The sequence below is a fragment of the Leopardus geoffroyi genome, chromosome C1 (assembly GCF_018350155.1).
Source record: "Leopardus geoffroyi isolate Oge1 chromosome C1, O.geoffroyi_Oge1_pat1.0, whole genome shotgun sequence".
Taxonomy (NCBI): domain Eukaryota; kingdom Metazoa; phylum Chordata; class Mammalia; order Carnivora; family Felidae; genus Leopardus; species Leopardus geoffroyi.
In genome coordinates this window covers 11,357,103-11,375,752 of record NC_059328.1, presented here as the reverse complement: position 1 = coordinate 11,375,752, position 18,650 = coordinate 11,357,103, and the positions used below count along the sequence as shown (strand labels likewise).

The 18,650-nt window shown below is 46.4% G+C and overlaps 1 protein-coding gene across 4 annotated transcripts in view; it reads right to left on the bottom strand.

Moving 5' to 3' along the window:
• The window catches only part of LOC123597231 (protein DDI1 homolog 2), a 40,056-nt gene extending 22,355 nt beyond the window's left edge, over positions 1–17,701 (bottom strand). For 3 of the 4 annotated variants that reach the window (XM_045475754.1, XM_045475761.1, XM_045475762.1), the window contains exons 1-4: positions 17,324–17,701; positions 9,363–9,492; positions 6,097–6,333; positions 4,157–4,283 (exon numbers count right to left, since the gene is read on the bottom strand). In XM_045475754.1, the coding sequence (XP_045331710.1) occupies positions 4,157–4,283; positions 6,097–6,333; positions 9,363–9,492; positions 17,324–17,461 (632 nt within the window). In that variant the 5' untranslated portion in view covers positions 17,462–17,701. The remainder of the gene's footprint in view (positions 1–4,156; positions 4,284–6,096; positions 6,334–9,362; positions 9,493–17,323) is intronic. The other variant, XM_045475755.1, reaches the window with a different exon arrangement.
• Positions 17,702–18,650: the final 949 nt, after the last annotated feature.

Genomic DNA, 18,650 nt, shown 5'->3' with positions numbered 1-18,650 from the left:
GAGGGAAAGAGACAGAGTGCAAGCAGAGGAGGGGTAGAGAGGGAGACAGAATCTGAAGCAGGCTCCAGGCTCTGAGCTGTCAGCACAGAGCCTGACGCGGGGCTTGAACCCACGAACTGTGAGATCATGGCCTTAGCCAAAGTCAGACGCTTAACTAACTGAGCCACCCAGGTGCCCCAAAACACAGAGGTTTCAACTGCCCTGCTGCACCCGCTGCTTCACCTCCAAGACTGGGTTTTCTACCTGTAAACGAGGGGGCGGACTCCTACTCCAGGACCGCTAAGAGGGATACGGCATCTACGACACAATGTTAACAAAAGAGCAGATGCTGGGAAAATGCACACACCTCTTTAGCTACCTGGCTATCACTTGGAAAACCACACACACACACACACACACACACCACAGTTCACTTGGTCCAGCAAACCATTTCTTCAAACATTAGACAGATTCTAATTCTTTTTTTTTTTTTTTTAATTTCTTTTTTTCAACGTTTTTATTTATTTTGGGGACAGAGAGAGACAGAGCATGAACGGGGGAGGGGCAGAGAGAGAGGGAGACACAGAATCGGAAACAGGCTCCAGGCTCTGAGCCATCAGCCCAGAGCCCGACGCGGGGCTCGAACTCACGGACCGCGAGATCGTGACCTGGCTGAAGTCGGACGCTCAACCGACTGCGCCACCCAGGCGCCCCAAGACAGATTCTAATTCTTAAACGAGAAAGGGATGTAAAAGGGAGTTCCAGCTTACTTCTACATCTCCTATCTCCGTTCCCAACCTCCTTTTAAAAACATCACCAAACACTACCAACATTAATGGAAACGAGGGCAGGCGCTGGGCAACGTACCCGAAGACTGAGATACTAACAGAACAGGGCCCAAGATTGGGGAGAAATTATAACCGCAGACGAGGGGCTAGCACATTACAGGCCGCCACCTGCGAACTTCTACGGGAGTGCAGCCACACCACTCAGTTCCATCCTGTGGGGTCATCTATGGTCGCTCTGATACCGTGCTGGAGGACGGGAGTGCTGGTGGCAGAGACAGCACGGCCTGCAAACCCTACGATCTTCACGGTCCGGCTCTCTGTGGACGAAGTTTGCGGAGCCCTGTTCTAAACTGCAGTGCCGGTCCTTTTCGCGGTAATATTCCACCTCAAATGAACTGCTGGCTTTAGCAGTCATTCTGTAAAATGCATGAAACTTCCCAGAAAGTCCAAGGCACCCTCGTTTAATTTAGTTGGGGAAACATGCGAGCTATTATACTCCAATGTATACATACGCTGAGGAATCGCTGGTGCAACATACCAAATAAAACTTCAAAAGGCATTTGACAGAACTACACAGCTTTTCTCTTTTGTCACATTATTAAATTTAGAGATGAACTAAAATTAGTTGTATATTCCTGACCTTGCGTTGACTCCGACCAAGATAAATTTCAGCAAAAAATCTTCTGAGATAATACCAGTCGCTTTGGCTATTCTGGGCTCCGTACGTACGTAGAGAGTCTCTTCAGAGGCACAAGGTCTTCTTGAAAAGACTACGCGTTATCCCATTTCCTTAACCTCCCCGGCCCCCCCTCGAGCTACACAAATATGCCTCATCTCATGGCTACTCTGCCAACAGTGCAGGGTCAGGGTTCGGCTACGATACCCTCCCTCCCACCCACCACTCCTGCTTCTGGATGGAACACATCTATTTTTTTTTTTTTTTTTTTAGAGAGCGAGCGAGCACGCAAGACCACACGCACCACGTGCGGAGTCTCATTTCTCTCTCATCACTCTACGGGAGAGACTTTACATCTCTTACTTGAGACATTTCTGGTCCATAATCCTTCACTTGAGAAAGAGAGAGACAGAGAAAGTGTGGCCGCAGCGGGGGAAGGGCAAAGTAGGGGCAGGGAGAGAGGGAGGGTGGGAGAAGGAGAGAAGAAAGAGAGAGAGAGAGAGAGACAGAGACAGAGAAAGAGAGAGAGACTGTCCCAAGCAGGCTCTGTGCTCAGCACGGAGACCGACACAGGGCTCAATCCCATGACCCTGGGATCATGACCTGAGCTGAAATCAAGAGTCGGACATTCAACTGAGTGAGCCCCTGAACACATCTATTCTTTTTTTTTTTTTTTTTTTTTTAATTTTTTTTTTCAACGTTTATTTATTTTTGGGACAGAGAGAGACAGAGCATGAACGGGGGAGGGGCAGAGAGAGAGGGAGACACAGAATCGGAAACAGGCTCCAGGCTCTGAGCCATCAGCCCAGAGCCCGACGCGGGGCTCGAACTCACGGACCGCGAGATCGTGACCTGGCTGAAGTCGGACGCTTAACCGACTGCGCCACCCAGGCGCCCCATATTCTTTTTTTTTTTTTTTTAATTTTTTTTTTTAACATTTATTTATTTTTGAGACAGAGAGAGACAGAGCATGAACGGGGGAGGGGCAGAGAGAGAGGGAGACACAGAATCGGAAACAGGCTCCAGGCTCTGAGCCATCAGCCCAGAGCCTGACGCGGGGCTCGAACTCACAGACCGCGAGATCATGACCTGGCTGAAGTCGGACGCTTAACCGACTGCGCCACCCAGGCGTCCCTGAACACATCTATTCTTGAGAATTATGTCAGGTTCCCTTACAACTGCAATGTGGTCAAGTTCAGAGAACACAAATTTCTTCCTATTTCTCTGGGTAGATTTAATTAGTGAGACGTTTTTGTTTTTTTTTTCCCCAAAAATATTCATATACTAATATACTGACGCAATTAATGGGGACACTTAATCAACAAGAACACAAGTGAATGGCTAAGGGCTAGCAACTGATTCCGGCATACAATTTAAATGTCCCTGATTTCAAATGTAGTCAGAGAAATAAAAGATAAAATAACCATTATATGACTTCTAAGCTGACAGTATAATGTAATGACCAAGTCAGGCTTCATTCAAGTAACCAAAGATTATGACAAAGAACACAGTTCTTCTTAGCTATACAGTGGTTCTCCCTTATCTGCAAGGGATACATTCCATGACCCCCAGCAGATGCCTGAAAACATAGACAGTACTGAACCCTATACATACTATGTTTTCTTCTATATATACACACCTATGATAAAGCTTAATTTATCAGTGAGGCCCAGTAAGAGATAAGCAACAGTAATAAAACAGAACAATACTCTGTGGCAAATGTTATGTGAACGTGGTCTCTCTCAAAATACCTTACTGTACTGTACTCACCCTTCTTGTGATGATGGGAGATGCTAAAATGCCCACGTAATAAGATGAACTGAGGCGAATGACACAGGCCTTGCAACACTGTTGGGCTACTACTGACCTTCTGATGTACCTGCTCCTGGACTGCAATTAACCACGGGTAAGGTGAGGGGCTACTGTGCTAAAGCCTTCACCGTTCGCAACAAACACGACATGGGGGTGGGGGGCAGCTGTGCTTTCATTCTAACGGACTGACCACTGACCAGCATCGTTCTTGTGACTCATGATGTGACTGAGGTTGGCATTAGCATCATTATACCTGCTCTGGCCCCACCTCTTATGATGCTGATCCATCTGGCTGACTGGGGAACAGAGCACAAGCCATCTGCATTTTTAAAGCTTCCTATGTGATGCTACCTGAGCCCCAGGTGCGAGCCACAGCATTAGGGAAACTGGAGCTGGAAATGTGTCTGGCGGTCTGTTTATCCACGGAGGCCAGCTCAAGAACTGCAGAAGCAAAACAGACCCAGGACTACAAGGGCCCATCCGTACAGGGCTCTCTAATCCAATCATGCTCAAGCCTGGGTTTAATTAGGGCTCGTGTATTATGTGTAAGGATTGAGATTCCAATCAGCCTGTACAGACAGCCTAACAGTCTCACCGAACTGGAGCTTGTGCGCAGTCCTGGGGTCATCGACCCCAGGTTGATGGGCTTGCTCTAATGATGCACCGTAGGCTAGTCCGGGAGTCTTCATTAAAGTCCCCAAGTTAGGCACCCGTACTTTGTAACGTTAAATCCACACATGAGGAGAACGGAAGAGGAGAGTGACCTAAAAGGCTGAAATTACTATCTCACATACAAAACAAGGACGCTGCCTCAAAGTAGATGCCCGACTGATACCAGGCCACCTGTCATTTGGGAAATCTGGATTCTCTAAAGCTTGCTCTTTAGGTAAAGGGTCATTACCTTATATCTTCCTCTATTTTTGCCTGAGCTTCAAGATCAAAAGGGTCGGCAGAAAAGAGACGAATCCTTTCTTGCTCTCTCCGGGCTCGGTCCTGCTGCTGTCCCTCCAGGACCCTAGAAAATTTCTCTACAAAAACAACAAGGGGACATCTTGAGTACCACGCTATTTCCATTCTCTGTTAGTACTTTTCCAGATCAAATCGTTTCTCAAAATACAACTATAAAAGATGCAGAAAGGATGCCTAAGAATTATTTTAAATGGGCAATTACATTTACTTGCTATTTCTGAGGCAAGACTACGTCCCCTAAATTCAGTGTCAAGAAATAAAGTATTTTCAAAAGTCATTTATTCCGGTAAGAAATTATCCGTCATGTTGTTTCTACTCAGAGGTAACAGCATTTCAATTTAAATCAGCAGAAACAGCCATCTGTGTGGCAGATGAGTGACCCCACTCCTCTCCTCCCTGCTGCCCCCATTAACCTATTACGCAGAACTAAAACAGAGCGCGACCACGGGGCATGGAGTCGGTGGTGCCGTCGCAGCCCTGCGTGGGGACAGAGGGCAGCCACACCTGCAGCGGCACAGCACAAGGCGCGGGCATGACGAAATCACCGTGTTGTGTCCCCGTGACTCTACCGCCAACACCGTGTGTCAGCTACGCTTCGATGAGAGACGACAAGACCCACAGGGCACTACAGCCCCGCTTTTCCTGCCACTCCCTTGAGAGTACCCCCTGCCTTAGACCAGGGACGTTACATGCAAACTATTGTCAGTCCACCTACAGGACCTCGTGAGTAACAGGCAGGAAAATGAGCAAAGAGAAAATACTGCTTGCTATAAAATGTATGTCACAAGAACCACCTTAGTCTCGCTGTTTCTTAAATGAGGGTGTATTTAAATGTATCAAGTTCTACGTGCCATCATCACGGTCTTTGGCGATTAGATATATTGCGGAAGAAATTAAAGACACCAAGATAACGGTCATATGAACTATCAATACACACAACATGAAGGAATCTAAACCACATTAAGCTGACAAAAGAAGCCCGACATGAGAGAGGACATACTGTGTGATTCCATTAACCCGGAGACTGAAAACACGATTATCAGAACGGCAGTAGCCCATAAGGGGCGGAAACTGACCAGCAGGGGACATACTGGAATTCGGGAGCGAGAAAAATATTCTATCATCTTGACTAGGGTGGCGGCTCCAGGACTTTGCCAAAACTCAATGAACTGTATACTTAAAACCTGCGCATTTGTTAGGTAATTATTACCTCAGTTTAAAAAAGGGTCAGCTGAAGAATGAGCTATTGAGCATCTGTTACGCTTTAAAATGTAATCAGCACAGTTGCATAAACCCAGGAGTAAAACTGGAGAAATTTACAGAGAAAAACTTTATTCATCGAGCTAAAAACATACATTCTGTTTAACTCAAGAATGGTTCAAACACAGCAACAAGCTATTGGCGACAACTGACTATCATTAATCTTGGGGTGGGTGAGAGTCAGAGGGCTCCGTTTTGCCATATAGGCTGATGGCACCGGACAGGTTTTCTGTCCCTAAGAGCGTTTCACCCGGCATCGGCTGGCTTACTGGTGCTCTCTTCAACTGAGGCTCCCACCGAACAGGTTAGAATACCAGTCCCTAGGTTATGCGCCGTGAAAATAATTTGGGGGAACAAAAAACCGGCAGTGGAGGAGGCTGGTCAAGCTGGATTTCCGAACTCTGCGCTGTTGCAAAATTGGATCACGACCGCCACTCAACTCCGCCTTTGGCATCAGCATCACTTTACCTCTCGGAGAGCAACTGGGGTGCTCGAGAGATCACGTGACCTGGCGGGCTGAACACCCCCGTTGCTGGAGTTTCTCCAAATTTGCCGCGACACCACCACTTCCCCTCAGGTCCGCTTGCCAGTCTTCCACGTCGATAAGCTTACCAAGGTCTCCACTGAGCAGAGCGTCCGCCAGGGGTGGGTTGCGCTCCTTCAGCAAGGACAGCTCATGGGGGTTGGCCAGCAACATGTCTCGGAGCAAGGCTGGATTGTCCAAGCCCTGAGGAGATGAAGCTATGTCTCCGGGAGATGAGTGGGACTGCTGTGCTCCTGGTGGCCGGCGCTGCCGGGAGCCTGACGTGCCAGGCACGGCTATACTACGGAAGTCTATGCGGGGCAAGTCTGTTGGGGAAAATCGGTTCAGAGTTTACTTCCAGTGACACACAAGCATTTGAAGGGCACAGCGGAACATTTGCTGGTGAACGGTATACGGTAAATGGTAATTGCAGGCATCTGACCTTTCCTCCGCGCTCTCTCACGCTGACTGAATATAAAGACTGCAGTCTGAGTGAACCCACAACCAAGAACAGAAAAGGGGTGCAGTCAATGGTAATGACCCTAGATTTTTGGCTTCTACAATATCCCAGAAGACATAACAAGTTTTTACTTACTTGTATTTTTTTTAACGTGTATTTATTTTTGAGAGATAGAGACAGAGCGTGAGCGGAGGAAGGGCAGAGAGGGAGACACAGAATCCGAAGCAGGCTCCAGGCTCCGGGCCGTCAGCCGAGCCCAACGCAGGGCTCGAACCCACTAACTGCGAGATCATGACCTGAGCTGAAGTCGAACGCTTCACCCAGGAGCCCCTACTTATTTGTATTTTTTAAAAATTAAAGCTAGTCTTAATAAACATAACCACATAAATCTGGATGTGATTCTTGAGAAAAATCCTAGTTTGTTTTGACATTTCTCAAAGGGCCCGGACACCTGGGGTAAAGAATACTATACAAACCAAGTGAACTGCATAAATTTTAGATGTAAAATTCTACAAGTCTCTGCTAAACATACTCGTTCTTGGAATTTACACTTTCATCTGCGCACCACGGCTAACTCCTCTCACACCACCAGGGAGCTAGCAGGTGTAATCGTTTTACAGGAGAGACAAACAGAAGAAAAGGAACTTGCTCAGGTTTTCGGTGCTGAGGTCACCAAAAGATAGAACAGATTTAGAGGCTACAACTCCTGGGTTCTATAATCCAGGCTGAGCTGACCTTATTAAAATGAAAGGAAAATAAAAGGGAGCCTTACACAAAGGACCCACGTATTATATGATTCCATTTCTATGAAATGTCCAGAATAGGAAAATACAGACACAGAAAGTAGACTGACAGTTGCCTAGGGCTAGAAGGCTTGGAGGCAGATGGGGAATGACTGCTAATAGGTCCAGTTTCTTTATAAGGTGATAAAAATGTGCTACAATTGATTGCAGTGATGGCTGCACAACTGGGAATAGACTAAAAATGAACTGTACCCCTTACATGAGTGAATTGTATGGTATACGAATGATATCTCAACAGAACGGTTACTTAGAAAAGGAGTTTTACCTTAAAAAAAAAAAGGTAGAGCAGAGACAGAATTAGGGGCTAGAACTGAGCGAATGTGTATCTCCTCAATCCCAAAAATGTGGCTGATGGTCACTCCTGTTTCAAGTTGAGGCTATCCTGAAGCTGTTGGGAAATCAACTAGAAGGGAATCCTTTTTTTTTTTTTCCTTAATGCTTATTTACTTTTGAGAGAGAGAGAGAGAGAGCGCGTGCACAAGTGGGAGAGGGGCAGAGAGAGAGAGGGAGACACAGAATCCGAAGCAGGTGCCAGGCTCTGAGCTGTCAGCACAGAGCCCGATGCGGGGCTCGAACCCATGACCTGTGAGATCATGACCTGAGCTGAAGTTGGTTGCTTAACCGACTGAGCCACCCAGGCGCCCCTAGAAGAAGGGAATCCTTAAACTCAAGTATCATTTTCTGCCTCTTTAGCATGGGTTCAACTAGCCACTTCCTTCCAACAGACCTCAGCTGGCAGCTTGTGTGTGTGTGTGTGTGTGTGTGTGTGTGTGTACACACATGTGCATGAGGGAGTTAATCCATACCAACCAGCAACACATATATGGGTGGACCTTCTCTGCAGGGTAAGAAATTTTTATCTTTAACCATGGTAACACTTATCTTGAGAGTCCATTCGCTTCAGAGTAATTCTGAAAAACTTGTTTACCTGAACGACTAGATCTGCTCCCTTCCCCCACAGACTGGCTCTCTTGTCCACATGCGACAGTACAGGAAAAAAAAACAACAACCAGCAATTCTCCAGAAGTAACAATTTCACCAAATTAACCAAAGGAAGATTCGTTTTGGTTTTTTTTGACTGACATGTTCAAGTCACAACTCTTTCTAAAGTTTCACAGTAGACCCAAGGGACTAATGTAATCCCGATCTGGGAGGAACAGTGCTTGATGGTCTCTTACAGCCCCAGTTTCGGGCTGAATGGATGCACTGTGTTCTAAGCTGGCATGTGTCATCATCACCCAGACACTCATCAGCTGGAACCACAAACTTTAAACCCACTGACCTAGAGACTAAACAGTATTTAAGAAATCTACCTGAAGACAGCAGGGAATGGAAAACACTATTACATTTCATTCAAGCGTTCCACATCAGAACCCTGGCCACTTTTTGTAGATCGTGAACCCCTCTGAGTATCCAAAGAAAGCTACTGACCCTCTCCCTGTCAAATGCACACATGCTCTCAGCCACGCAACTGTGCGTATTTATTTCAGGGACACAGAAACGTTCTAAATCCCAACGCACAGATTCGAGACTATAAACCTCTATTCCGGATAGAACACCGAGACAGGTCAAGTTTCCTTTCACATGATTAACACGGCTGGTGGGCAAGGAGCAGAATCTGGTGGTCCAGCTGCCTAATGTTCATAAAGCTCAGTACGATGGGAAAAGTACCACGTTTCAGTTCCCATGCCTTCACTTATTAGCGATGTTAACACTGAAGACATTACTTAAAACTGGAGCTTTGTCTGTTAATGATGCAAGTGCCTGGCTGACTGTAGAATGTTCCACACAGGCCTGCTAGCTGAGGGCCAGACACGCAGCAGCAAAAGTCAGTCAGGAATCACGGGCATAGATGGCCTCTTAAGTCCTTCCCCAGGATACAGTTCTCATCGATCACAACAGAAGCGAACATTTATCGAGGGCATGCTGAAGGCTGCGCTAGTCTCACAGCTAAGGGAGAGTCAACCCAGCCAAGGATACAGAGCAACCAAGGGGCAGACTCTGTACCCCGGAGTCTGAACCCGAAGCTAGTCCACAGCTCTGACCCACTGCATTATGCTGTCTCCTGATGCCTGTGTCAGGGATGTCTTACTTGGGAACTGCACTGGAGGTCGAGGGTCTGCATTCTCCTTCTGTCGTAAAATCACGACATCCCCATCTTTCAAGCCGTAGGAAGCCAGCGATCTGTGGTTGTCTGTGAGGGGTCTTTCAGCATAGACGATCTACAACCAGAAAAGAGTTCACCACATGAAGCACTGAGAAATAACAAGGACCAAAGCAGGAAGACTACGTACAGTGTCCCTTTTCATCAGATGTCAGTCCCAGCCTGCTCAAAACCCTCCAATGGTTTCCCATCACACCTGGAATAAAAGCCTAAATCCTTCCCGTTACCTGCTAGGTCCAACAATTTGGTCCCTGGCTCCCCCTCTGACTTCATTTCATACCGTAATTGCTGCTCCCTAAATAATGTGATCGATTTCCCCCTTGGGACTGTTTCACTCACTCTTCTCTCTACCTGAAGGATGTTCTTTCCCCGGCTATTTCTTTTTTAAGTAAGCTCTATGCCTAACATGGGGCCTGAACTCAGGATCAAGAATTACGTGCTCTACCAACTGAGCCAGCCAGACGCCCTCCCAGCCACTCTTTTTTAAGGTCTCTGATCAAATATAACCTTTCCAGAGCCCTTCGCTAATCACCCTATTTAAAAACCCTCTCATATTAAGTATCTATTTCTTTTTACTGTTTATTTTTGAGAAACAGAGCAAGGGCGGGGGGGGGGGAAGGGAGAAAGAGAGAGACAGAGGGGAAGGGAGGGAGGGAAGGAGGGAGGGAGGGAGGGAGACAGAGACACAGAATTCGAAGCAGGCTCCAGGCTCTGAGCTGTCAGCACACAGCCCCACACGGGGCTTGAACTCACAAGCCATGAGATCATGACCTGAGCCAAAGTTGGACGCTTAACCGACTGAGCCACCCAGGAGCTCCTGAAATACGTTTCTTTATTGTCTTTCTGTTCCACTAAAATGGAAGCTACCTGAGGACAGGAATTTGTTTTGTTTGCGTAGCTCAAATGTCTTTTTTTTTTTTTTTCTTGTGACAAGAACTTTTAACATTTACTCTCTTAGCAACTTTCCAGTATGGGATACAGTCTTGTCAATTACAGACACCAAGCTGTATATGACATCCCAATGTATCCATTTTTAAATGATCTTGCACGCTGGCAAGTCTAAAAGTTTTCCAAATACTGCCTGTTCTGCATTCTTCCTTCTCTTCTACCGGATCAGGGATGTACTACTAATAAAAACATTTTTTGACGTGCAATCAAACACTGAAAAAACCTGAGAGCATAAAAGCAGGTGAAACACTGTGCTGTAGGAAAAAAACGGAGAAAGGGCACACTACAGTTTAACCACAAAGGAACATAGAACCTAGTACTGCAGAGGGGTATTCAGAATAAACTCAGGCTTTGAAAGGTTTTCTTTCAAAAGATTTGCTGTGCACCAGGCCACGTGCAAGCCGAGGAACCGGAGTCCTGTCCTGGCTCTGACAGTGGCCGCGTCCCTGCGCTGGTCCTGGCTTCACATTTCCGTTTGTCAAGCAAGCAGTTGGGGCCAGATAATCGCTACAGCTGTCCCTTCCAGGTCGGTCTGCTACACTACCATTTTACAGTGCTTCCTCACATGTCCTCACAGCTCTTGCAGGAAGACTGCCTGACACGCAACCTGAAAAATACAGATTTCTGCTGGGAAAAATGATCGGTCATATCTGCTCTCAGAGTCTACACTGACATGAGAAGTAGAACCAACAGGAAACTGAATTTCCAAAGCCAAATACTTCTGGGGGTGCACAAAAAAATGGACTCAGAGCTCATAGGGCCGATTACACTTCCTAAGTTCTATACAGTATTAGAAAACGTATCGTTGGTTCTTACCCTCAACCTGCAAAGTTAAAACATGTTCCAGCAGTCCACTGGACTGTCACTCCATCGATCCACTCACACTCTGCTATTCCCCCTCATGTAACCACATATCGTGTGGCAAAAGTACAACACGATCAACACAGACTGTTTGCAATACAACCCGTGAGCCGTATGGTAACTTGTGGAATTGTTGGGAAAACTACCATAAATCTGAAGGGACAAGTGTCCCAGCTGAGGTGTGCACCAAGCAAGAGGAGGCATGACAACAGAAATGCCACGCAGGCGGCTCTCACGAGGTGGCCTCAACACAGCGAAACCACCTTACAACAAAGGTACTGAGTGGTCCACGGCCCGCTCCTTAATTTTCCAGGTTCAAAAACTCAACCATAAGTACATGTAGAGATACAATCAGTTGACACATTTTAACCGTACTTACAGAAGAACATTTATCTACAATAGGAAATCAAACGCAGAGCATCAAAATGCTCCTATCCAGCAGAAGACTTGTCTTCAAGCTGGCAATGCTACCTGGAGGGCCATATGAAGACAGCAGACACTACGACGGCTTGCACTTGTATCGGAACGGGTTCCCACAGTCTCCCGCCTCATCCTACGCCCTCTCATTTCTAGGTGGGCATTATTCGTCCCATGTTGCGGGCAGGGAAACAGAGTGCAGTGACCTGAGACTACACAGCTATTAAGAAGATAACTAGGGGGGCGCCTGGGTGGCTCAGTCGGTTGGGCGGCCGACTTCGGCTCAGGTCATGATCTTGCGGTCCATGAGCTCGAGCCCCGCGTCGGGCTCTGTGCTGACAGCTCAGAGCCTGGAGCCTGTTTCAGATTCTGTGTCTCCCTCTCTCTGACCCTCCCCCGTTCATGCTCTGTCTCAAAAAAATAAATAAACGTTAAAAAAAAAAAATTAAAAAATAAATAAATAAATAAATAAATAAATAAAAGAAGATAACTAGGGCAGCTCTTTCTGCCCCCAGGTCCTATCCCTGTGCTTTGATAAAACCACCTATTTTGTACCAAAAAATAAAGAAAGAAAAAAATAAGAAAATAAAAAAAGGAAAAAGAATAGAACTAGGATTGGAACACCTGCCTGACTCCAAGAGCGGGAGATCTTCCCTAAGGACCACATACAACTTCCCCAAACCGAAGTCCAATGCGGCCAGCTCAATTAGCTGGTGACCTGAACAAGAGCTATTAAGCCATCTGTCACCACTGAGGGCCTATGCTCACCAGGGGAACCAAAACCCTGTGCACCGCTCAGCATATCAATGTGTCCTGAACAGGAGGAAGGACCGCTGGCGGCTCCTCACTCAGGACTTCCAAGTAAAAACTCCACGATGTTCAGTGGACACAGTCTCCTCAGCAGACGCTGTAAATATATATATATATATATATATTTTTTTTTTTTTAAATAAAGACAGCCTGGGGGCGCCTGAGTGGCTCAGTCAGTTACGTGTCCAACTTCGGCTCCGGTCATGATCTCAGGGTTGGTAAGTTCGAGCCCCCACGTCAGGCTCTGTGCTGACCGCCCAGACGGGAGCCTGCTTTGGATTCTGTGTTTCTCTCTCTCTCTGCCCCTCCTCTGCTCGTGTTCTGTCTCTCTCTCCCCCCCAAAAATAAATAAACATTTAAAAAAAAAAAAAACTTTTTAAAATAAAGACCGCCTGATCTAACAATAAAAGTTTAAGATCCTGGTAATAACTACCACCAAACACATACATGGCATGTGGAACATTGCTATCTTGCCCCATTTCCTAAAAATACTAGACTGAAGAATGTGGGTGAGGAGCAAAACATTCTTCACTCTGACAAAGCAGCAGGCGTATTCCATTTTAGTCCGAGGACGCAAATGAAATAAACAAAAGCTTAGCTGAAATTATAACTGCCACAAAGAACCGACTTCTTTTCGTTAAAACAGGCTTAAGAGTCTAAGAAAGACAATTATTGTATAGCTAAAGTCCTATAAGAAATCTGAATGAGTTTCCAGCTCAACAAGAGTGTACCATCAGACCAATGGTTTCACATTTCCACCAGTCAAAACAAAGAGTTTCGGTAAGGCATTGGTGATGCTTTCCACCATAATATCCAACTCAAAGGCCACAAAGCTAAAAATTCTGGTTTTGCCAGTTATGAGGACACACAACAGGACAATTTACACATCTACAAGTCTCAAGCTGCAAAACTGGCACACTGCTAGTACTTACTCCAGAGGCAGCACCCTAGAGACCAAATTCTAAGCTTAATCGACATTTAACAATAGACTAAAACGAATCCAAGACCAACAACTCCATCATTAAGCATGAGGTCAAATGCCTTCTTGTCTTCAATCAACAGAAATCGTAACAATACATTTCTAGCAGTAAGGACCATCAACTGGCCACAGAATCTTTGGACTCACATCTGAATGACTCCCTAATACTATCTATCATTAATTGAAAGCCTACTATATGCCAAGTGATCTACATATACATCTCATGCCACAGCTTGACTTTTCCAACCCTTCTGGAAAACAATATGGCAACAGTTACTAAAAGCCTTTCAAAAGACCTGGCAATTCCATAGCTAAGAATACATCCTGAGAAAACAATCAGAAATGAGGACGAAGCCTTAAATACAGATATCCATGGAAATGTTACTAATAACTGCTTCCGATTCCCCCAATTCAAATGCCCAGCAATAGGCAAATTTTTAAATAAACTGCTGTACATCTATATTACATGGCCATTAAAATTATAAATTTGAAGAACTTGAAATGTGAGGGGAAAATGCTGACAATGTAGCTTTGACTGAACAAAGAAAGTTGAAACTGTTGGTACAGTTCAGGGCATCACATTTAAAAGTTACATTGTAACCACAGAAAAGGAAGCAAGCTTAGGGAAAAAGATACACTAAGAAGTAAACTGCAGTTGTTTTGGGGTGATATGGTAATAACTTTTTCTCTCTACCTTTTCCTAGAAGTTACAAATTCTCTAAAACGAATATGCAGTATTTATCAGAAAAAAAAATTCACGAAAATTACCTGCAAAAATAAATATGTCATAACCAGCTACAATAGAAAATTTCAGTTTCCACTGCTTTAAAATAGTGTTTTACAAACGACAAATCACGCTGTGTACACAGCTGCTTTCCCAGGATCATACAGTTACTGCTATTACTTGGCATTTACACACACCTTTTGAGAGTCCTTACACATTCTGCACACGTTTTTACCACATGCCACCTACAGGGGTAAATTATAATGATGTTTCAAAAATACAAAGACATTAATTTAAAGTGAAGCTAAGTTCTGATAATTCTTTGAAGTCTGCCCAGCCAAGTTCTGCATCAAAGCATCAAACAGAGCCATGACCGGCTTCCAAGCCCACACTTGTATTAAGAGATGGAACATGCCCAGCTTTAATCACATGTACAAGTAGAGATAGTTTCTATTCTAAATTTGTTATCATCACATTATAACTACTATAATCAGACTAGAGCTGTTAAAAAGTAACGTCTTTTCCAAGTGCATACTTATGCACGACTGCTGCTGATGTGAAAGTGTGAATTCTAAACCAGTGATCCCCAATGTGGGGCAGGCATGCGAAACAGTTCTTTAAAGATGTGGGAACAGAAAAATATTAGAATTTTCATTTCCATTTATTTTAGTTCATCCTTCCTTAAACGCTATCCTATGGTTGTTTATAATGGACATAAGGTTATTACTTCACTCATTGATGTTTATGGTTATTCTATACATATGTGCGCATATATATAATGCATATAACATTAGTTCATGTTTATAATTTATTATATGTGTCGCAAAGATGTATGTTCCAAAACACTGTATGCAAAGGGAAACCTGACTGAAAAAGTTTGGAGATCCGTGGTTTGGACACACCGTGACAGGAAAGAACAGCCAGGAACCTTAAAAAAAAAAAAAGAAAGAAAGAAAGAAAAAGGAAAGAAGAAAAGAAAAAGAAGAAACTCCCTTTAGAAATGGAGGTGAAGGAATGAGGACAGAGAAGGTAAACAAGAATGAGGCAGAGCAAGCAGGAGGACTAGGAGGGGAAGAGGAGTAACCTGGGAGAACCTGGGCGGTGAAGCCGTGGGAGTGGGGGCCTCAAGTAAGTGATGTATTTGTAGGTAAAACTATAATGATGTTTACCGTTATGATCTGGCGAACGGAAATGACTCAAGTGTGTCTAGGGTGGATCCTGTTCCTGCCTCATGGGCAAGGCAAGCAACTGAAAAGACAACCGACCACCAGACATCTTAAAATAGATACTGTGTTAGGTTACAATGGAGCCAACGGAACAAACTTGAAACAGGGGAGCTGTTTACAGCTGGGTAATACAGGCTTCACAGACGTCGGAGCCCAGGCTTCCATATGCTAATTTGGCTTGGGAGGAAGTAAATGCCCAAATGGTGACCTAATGAATAAGAAAGAATTTGTGGAGTTAGCCTAACTGTTCAATTAGTGAGGTACTCCTAACATCCTGAGCTAACAGAGGACTGTGCCAGCCTGGACCATACAACGAACGGTCTTTTCCATCGGTCTCTTCCTTTAAATTTGTTACAGCCCGTCTCAAAAAGGGCAGGAAGAGAGGCAATGCCACTTTTCATCTTCTCCCAAGCCCAAATAACGATGAGACCAACTTACATTTTCATTTTTTATTCCCCCCACCCCCCCACCCCCCAGCCAGCTGGTGATTATAACCAGGGTAACAGAACCAGAGGGTAGAGAGCAATTGAAAATGCCACCTTCAAAAATTTCAGAATTGTGTTTACTTCCCAACTTAAACTGTCCTTCCCTAGTTTTTCACGTGAGGGATTCATGGGCAGGAACTGGCTCCTCAGTTTTTAGAAAACATTTGCAAAAAATTCCTTTTGCCGATTTCTTTGTAGCTTCTGCAGCTTCAGTCTGCGTATGTGACACTTTGCATCCTGAAACCTATTCTTTCTTGATATTCAGCTTTATGCCAAGGTTCTAAAGTTCACATCGTGAAAAGGAATCATACTCACTTCTGAACAAAATATTGACGCATCTGTTTATCACAATAAAGGGCAGAACACGCTGCAGTTGGGCAATAGTTTTTGGAAGTATTTCATAACTGCAGTAGAAAATCAGGATTTACATTCTGGGGCCCTGGAGGACTTCTACAATTTTCTCAACGTTTAGACCATGTCCTCCACGGTCCACTTATCAAGTCGAGATTTAAATGTTTTCCTGTAAAGGCCAGAGTTATCGTCACCAATTCTGTTTGGTGGCAGCTCAGGGCATTCTGAGAATAAATTATGTTGCTCGTTTCAAATAAATGTAAGAGCAGCTGAATTTCCTTCCAGCATGGTAGGGAAATGAAACAAGCAAGCAAATCACAGAGGAGATACCAGGCCATTTTTACGAAAATATCCTCATAAAGCTCTGAACTTTGAACCCACCCAAACTCTCAATTGTGGCCTGAAATAAAGGAGGATTCTGGCCTACTACCAGCGAAGAAACCAGAGAAACAAACAGCTTGAATTGAACCAATAGCTACCTTTTTTTTTTTTTTTTTTTTTTAAAGAGAATTTAATCAGAAATGCCATGTGGTAGGGAAAAAGGTACAGGGCATTTCCAAATGCCTCAAAACAAGGTAAGGCAAGTCTCAAACTTTTTCCTTCACTAGGAGTGCAGATCTCTACATTTAAAGGTAAATTACGGCTGCTTAAGCAGGAGCTCTGTCCAGAAAACCAGATGAACAGCGATCCAAACTGGTATTTCTGGTTGGGGAAGTAGAATGTATCAACTCTTGCAGACCTGGAGCTTCTTCTTAGGTCCACAACACCCCAAACTCGGGATTATTAGGGGAGAAGGGGCCAAAGAGCCAGAAGGTGGGGCGGGCCGCCCAACAGTCCACGCGCCCCTGGGGCTGCAGTGGGTGCGTCTGCGGCCAGGTTCTCCGCTCCCTCCCATGGCACCCCACCCCACGCTCGGAGTGTGTGGGGGCAGCTACCGATCCCAGCTCCCTCCCGGACGCGGGGGCGAACTGGGAGAGGCCATCCTGCTCCCCCACCCCCAATTCCCCACCAGCAGCAAAGGGAGGGCGTGAGACCCCAAGGCAGGAGGGTCAGCCCTGGAGAGAGACCCCGCTCGCTGCCCGGCGTACCTGGCTCTCGGCTGCGGGGATGCCGGACTCGAGCTCGCACAGCGCGCGGAAGTTGTGCAGCTCGAAGTCGGCGTCGACCTGGAGGGAAAAGGTCACCTCGGAGAGGTCCCTCCGCACACAGTACACGGTGAGCAGCATGGCCCGGGCCCGACCCAGCTCGGCTCGGCCCGGCCTCGGCGCTGGGCTGCGGGGCGGCGGCGGGGCCTGGCTGGTGCTGCGGGCGGACGGCGCGGGCTGCTCGCTCGCCCGCTTGCTCCTTCCCTCCCTCACACACGCTCAGTGACTCACTCCCTCCCGCCCTCACTACCAAGCACGGCCGCCGCCACCCGCCTGCGACTCCGTCTGCCTGCCTGCCGGCCTGCCTCCCACCGCTGCCGCCAAGCGCGCCAGCCGCCCGGCGCCCCGCCCCGCCGCAACGCGGCTGCCGTAAAGCCCGCCTGGCCCTCTCTGCCGTCGCGACGCGGCGAAGGGGCGGGCCGGGAAGAGGGAGGCGGGCAGCTGGGAGAGGATTGGAGGGGCTTGGGGAGAGGGAGGGAGGAGGAAGGGCGAGAAAAGGAGAGAGAAGGAAAGGAGCGAGGAGAATCAAAAATGTACCAGCTGAGAGAGTTAATAGCTGAAGTCTGTGGCGGACTCCACAATCTCATTCATCCGGCAGGCATTTATGAAGCGCCCTCCAGGTGGATACAAAAAAATGCGGAAAAAGATAGGTCTTTCTTGGCCCTGAAGAACTCTCAGCTTGGTGTAGGCGACTGACAACTAGGCAGAGAGTTCTAAAATGTGTTCTACGAAGCAGAAATTGAGGCTCAGAGAGCTTAACCCACTTCTTGTGCTAATGATTGAGGGTTAAAACCAAAATCATAACCCTGTCTAGTCTATAGAACCGGGCTTACTCTGACCCCTGACCCCTGACCCCTTCCTGCGCTCTGCCCTCCCAGCCACGTTGGGATTTTCAGTTCCTCCAAGGCTCCATTCCTCTGCCTTGTAAAGTGTTCCCTCTACTTGGACTGTCTCCTTCCTACACCTGACAATATCGGGCACGGCTTAGACTCCACCCCACGGAGTATTTTCTCCTGTCATGGCCTGTTTCGGGCCACCTAGCTGATGAGTGGATAGAGGCCCAGAACATGAGGCTTCGTCAGAAAACCAAAACGGGTGCATGAGCGGCACTCCCTGCTTACCACCCGCTTCTTCCCTATCCATGGAGTAGGGAGCCCTCTTCTATTATAACAGGAGGGAAGGAGGAAGCAGGATGGCGGCGGAGGCAGGTAAGTAGGTAGGTTGGCTGGCGAGAAAGTCAATGACCGGCTGGAGACTTTTCTCTCTGGAG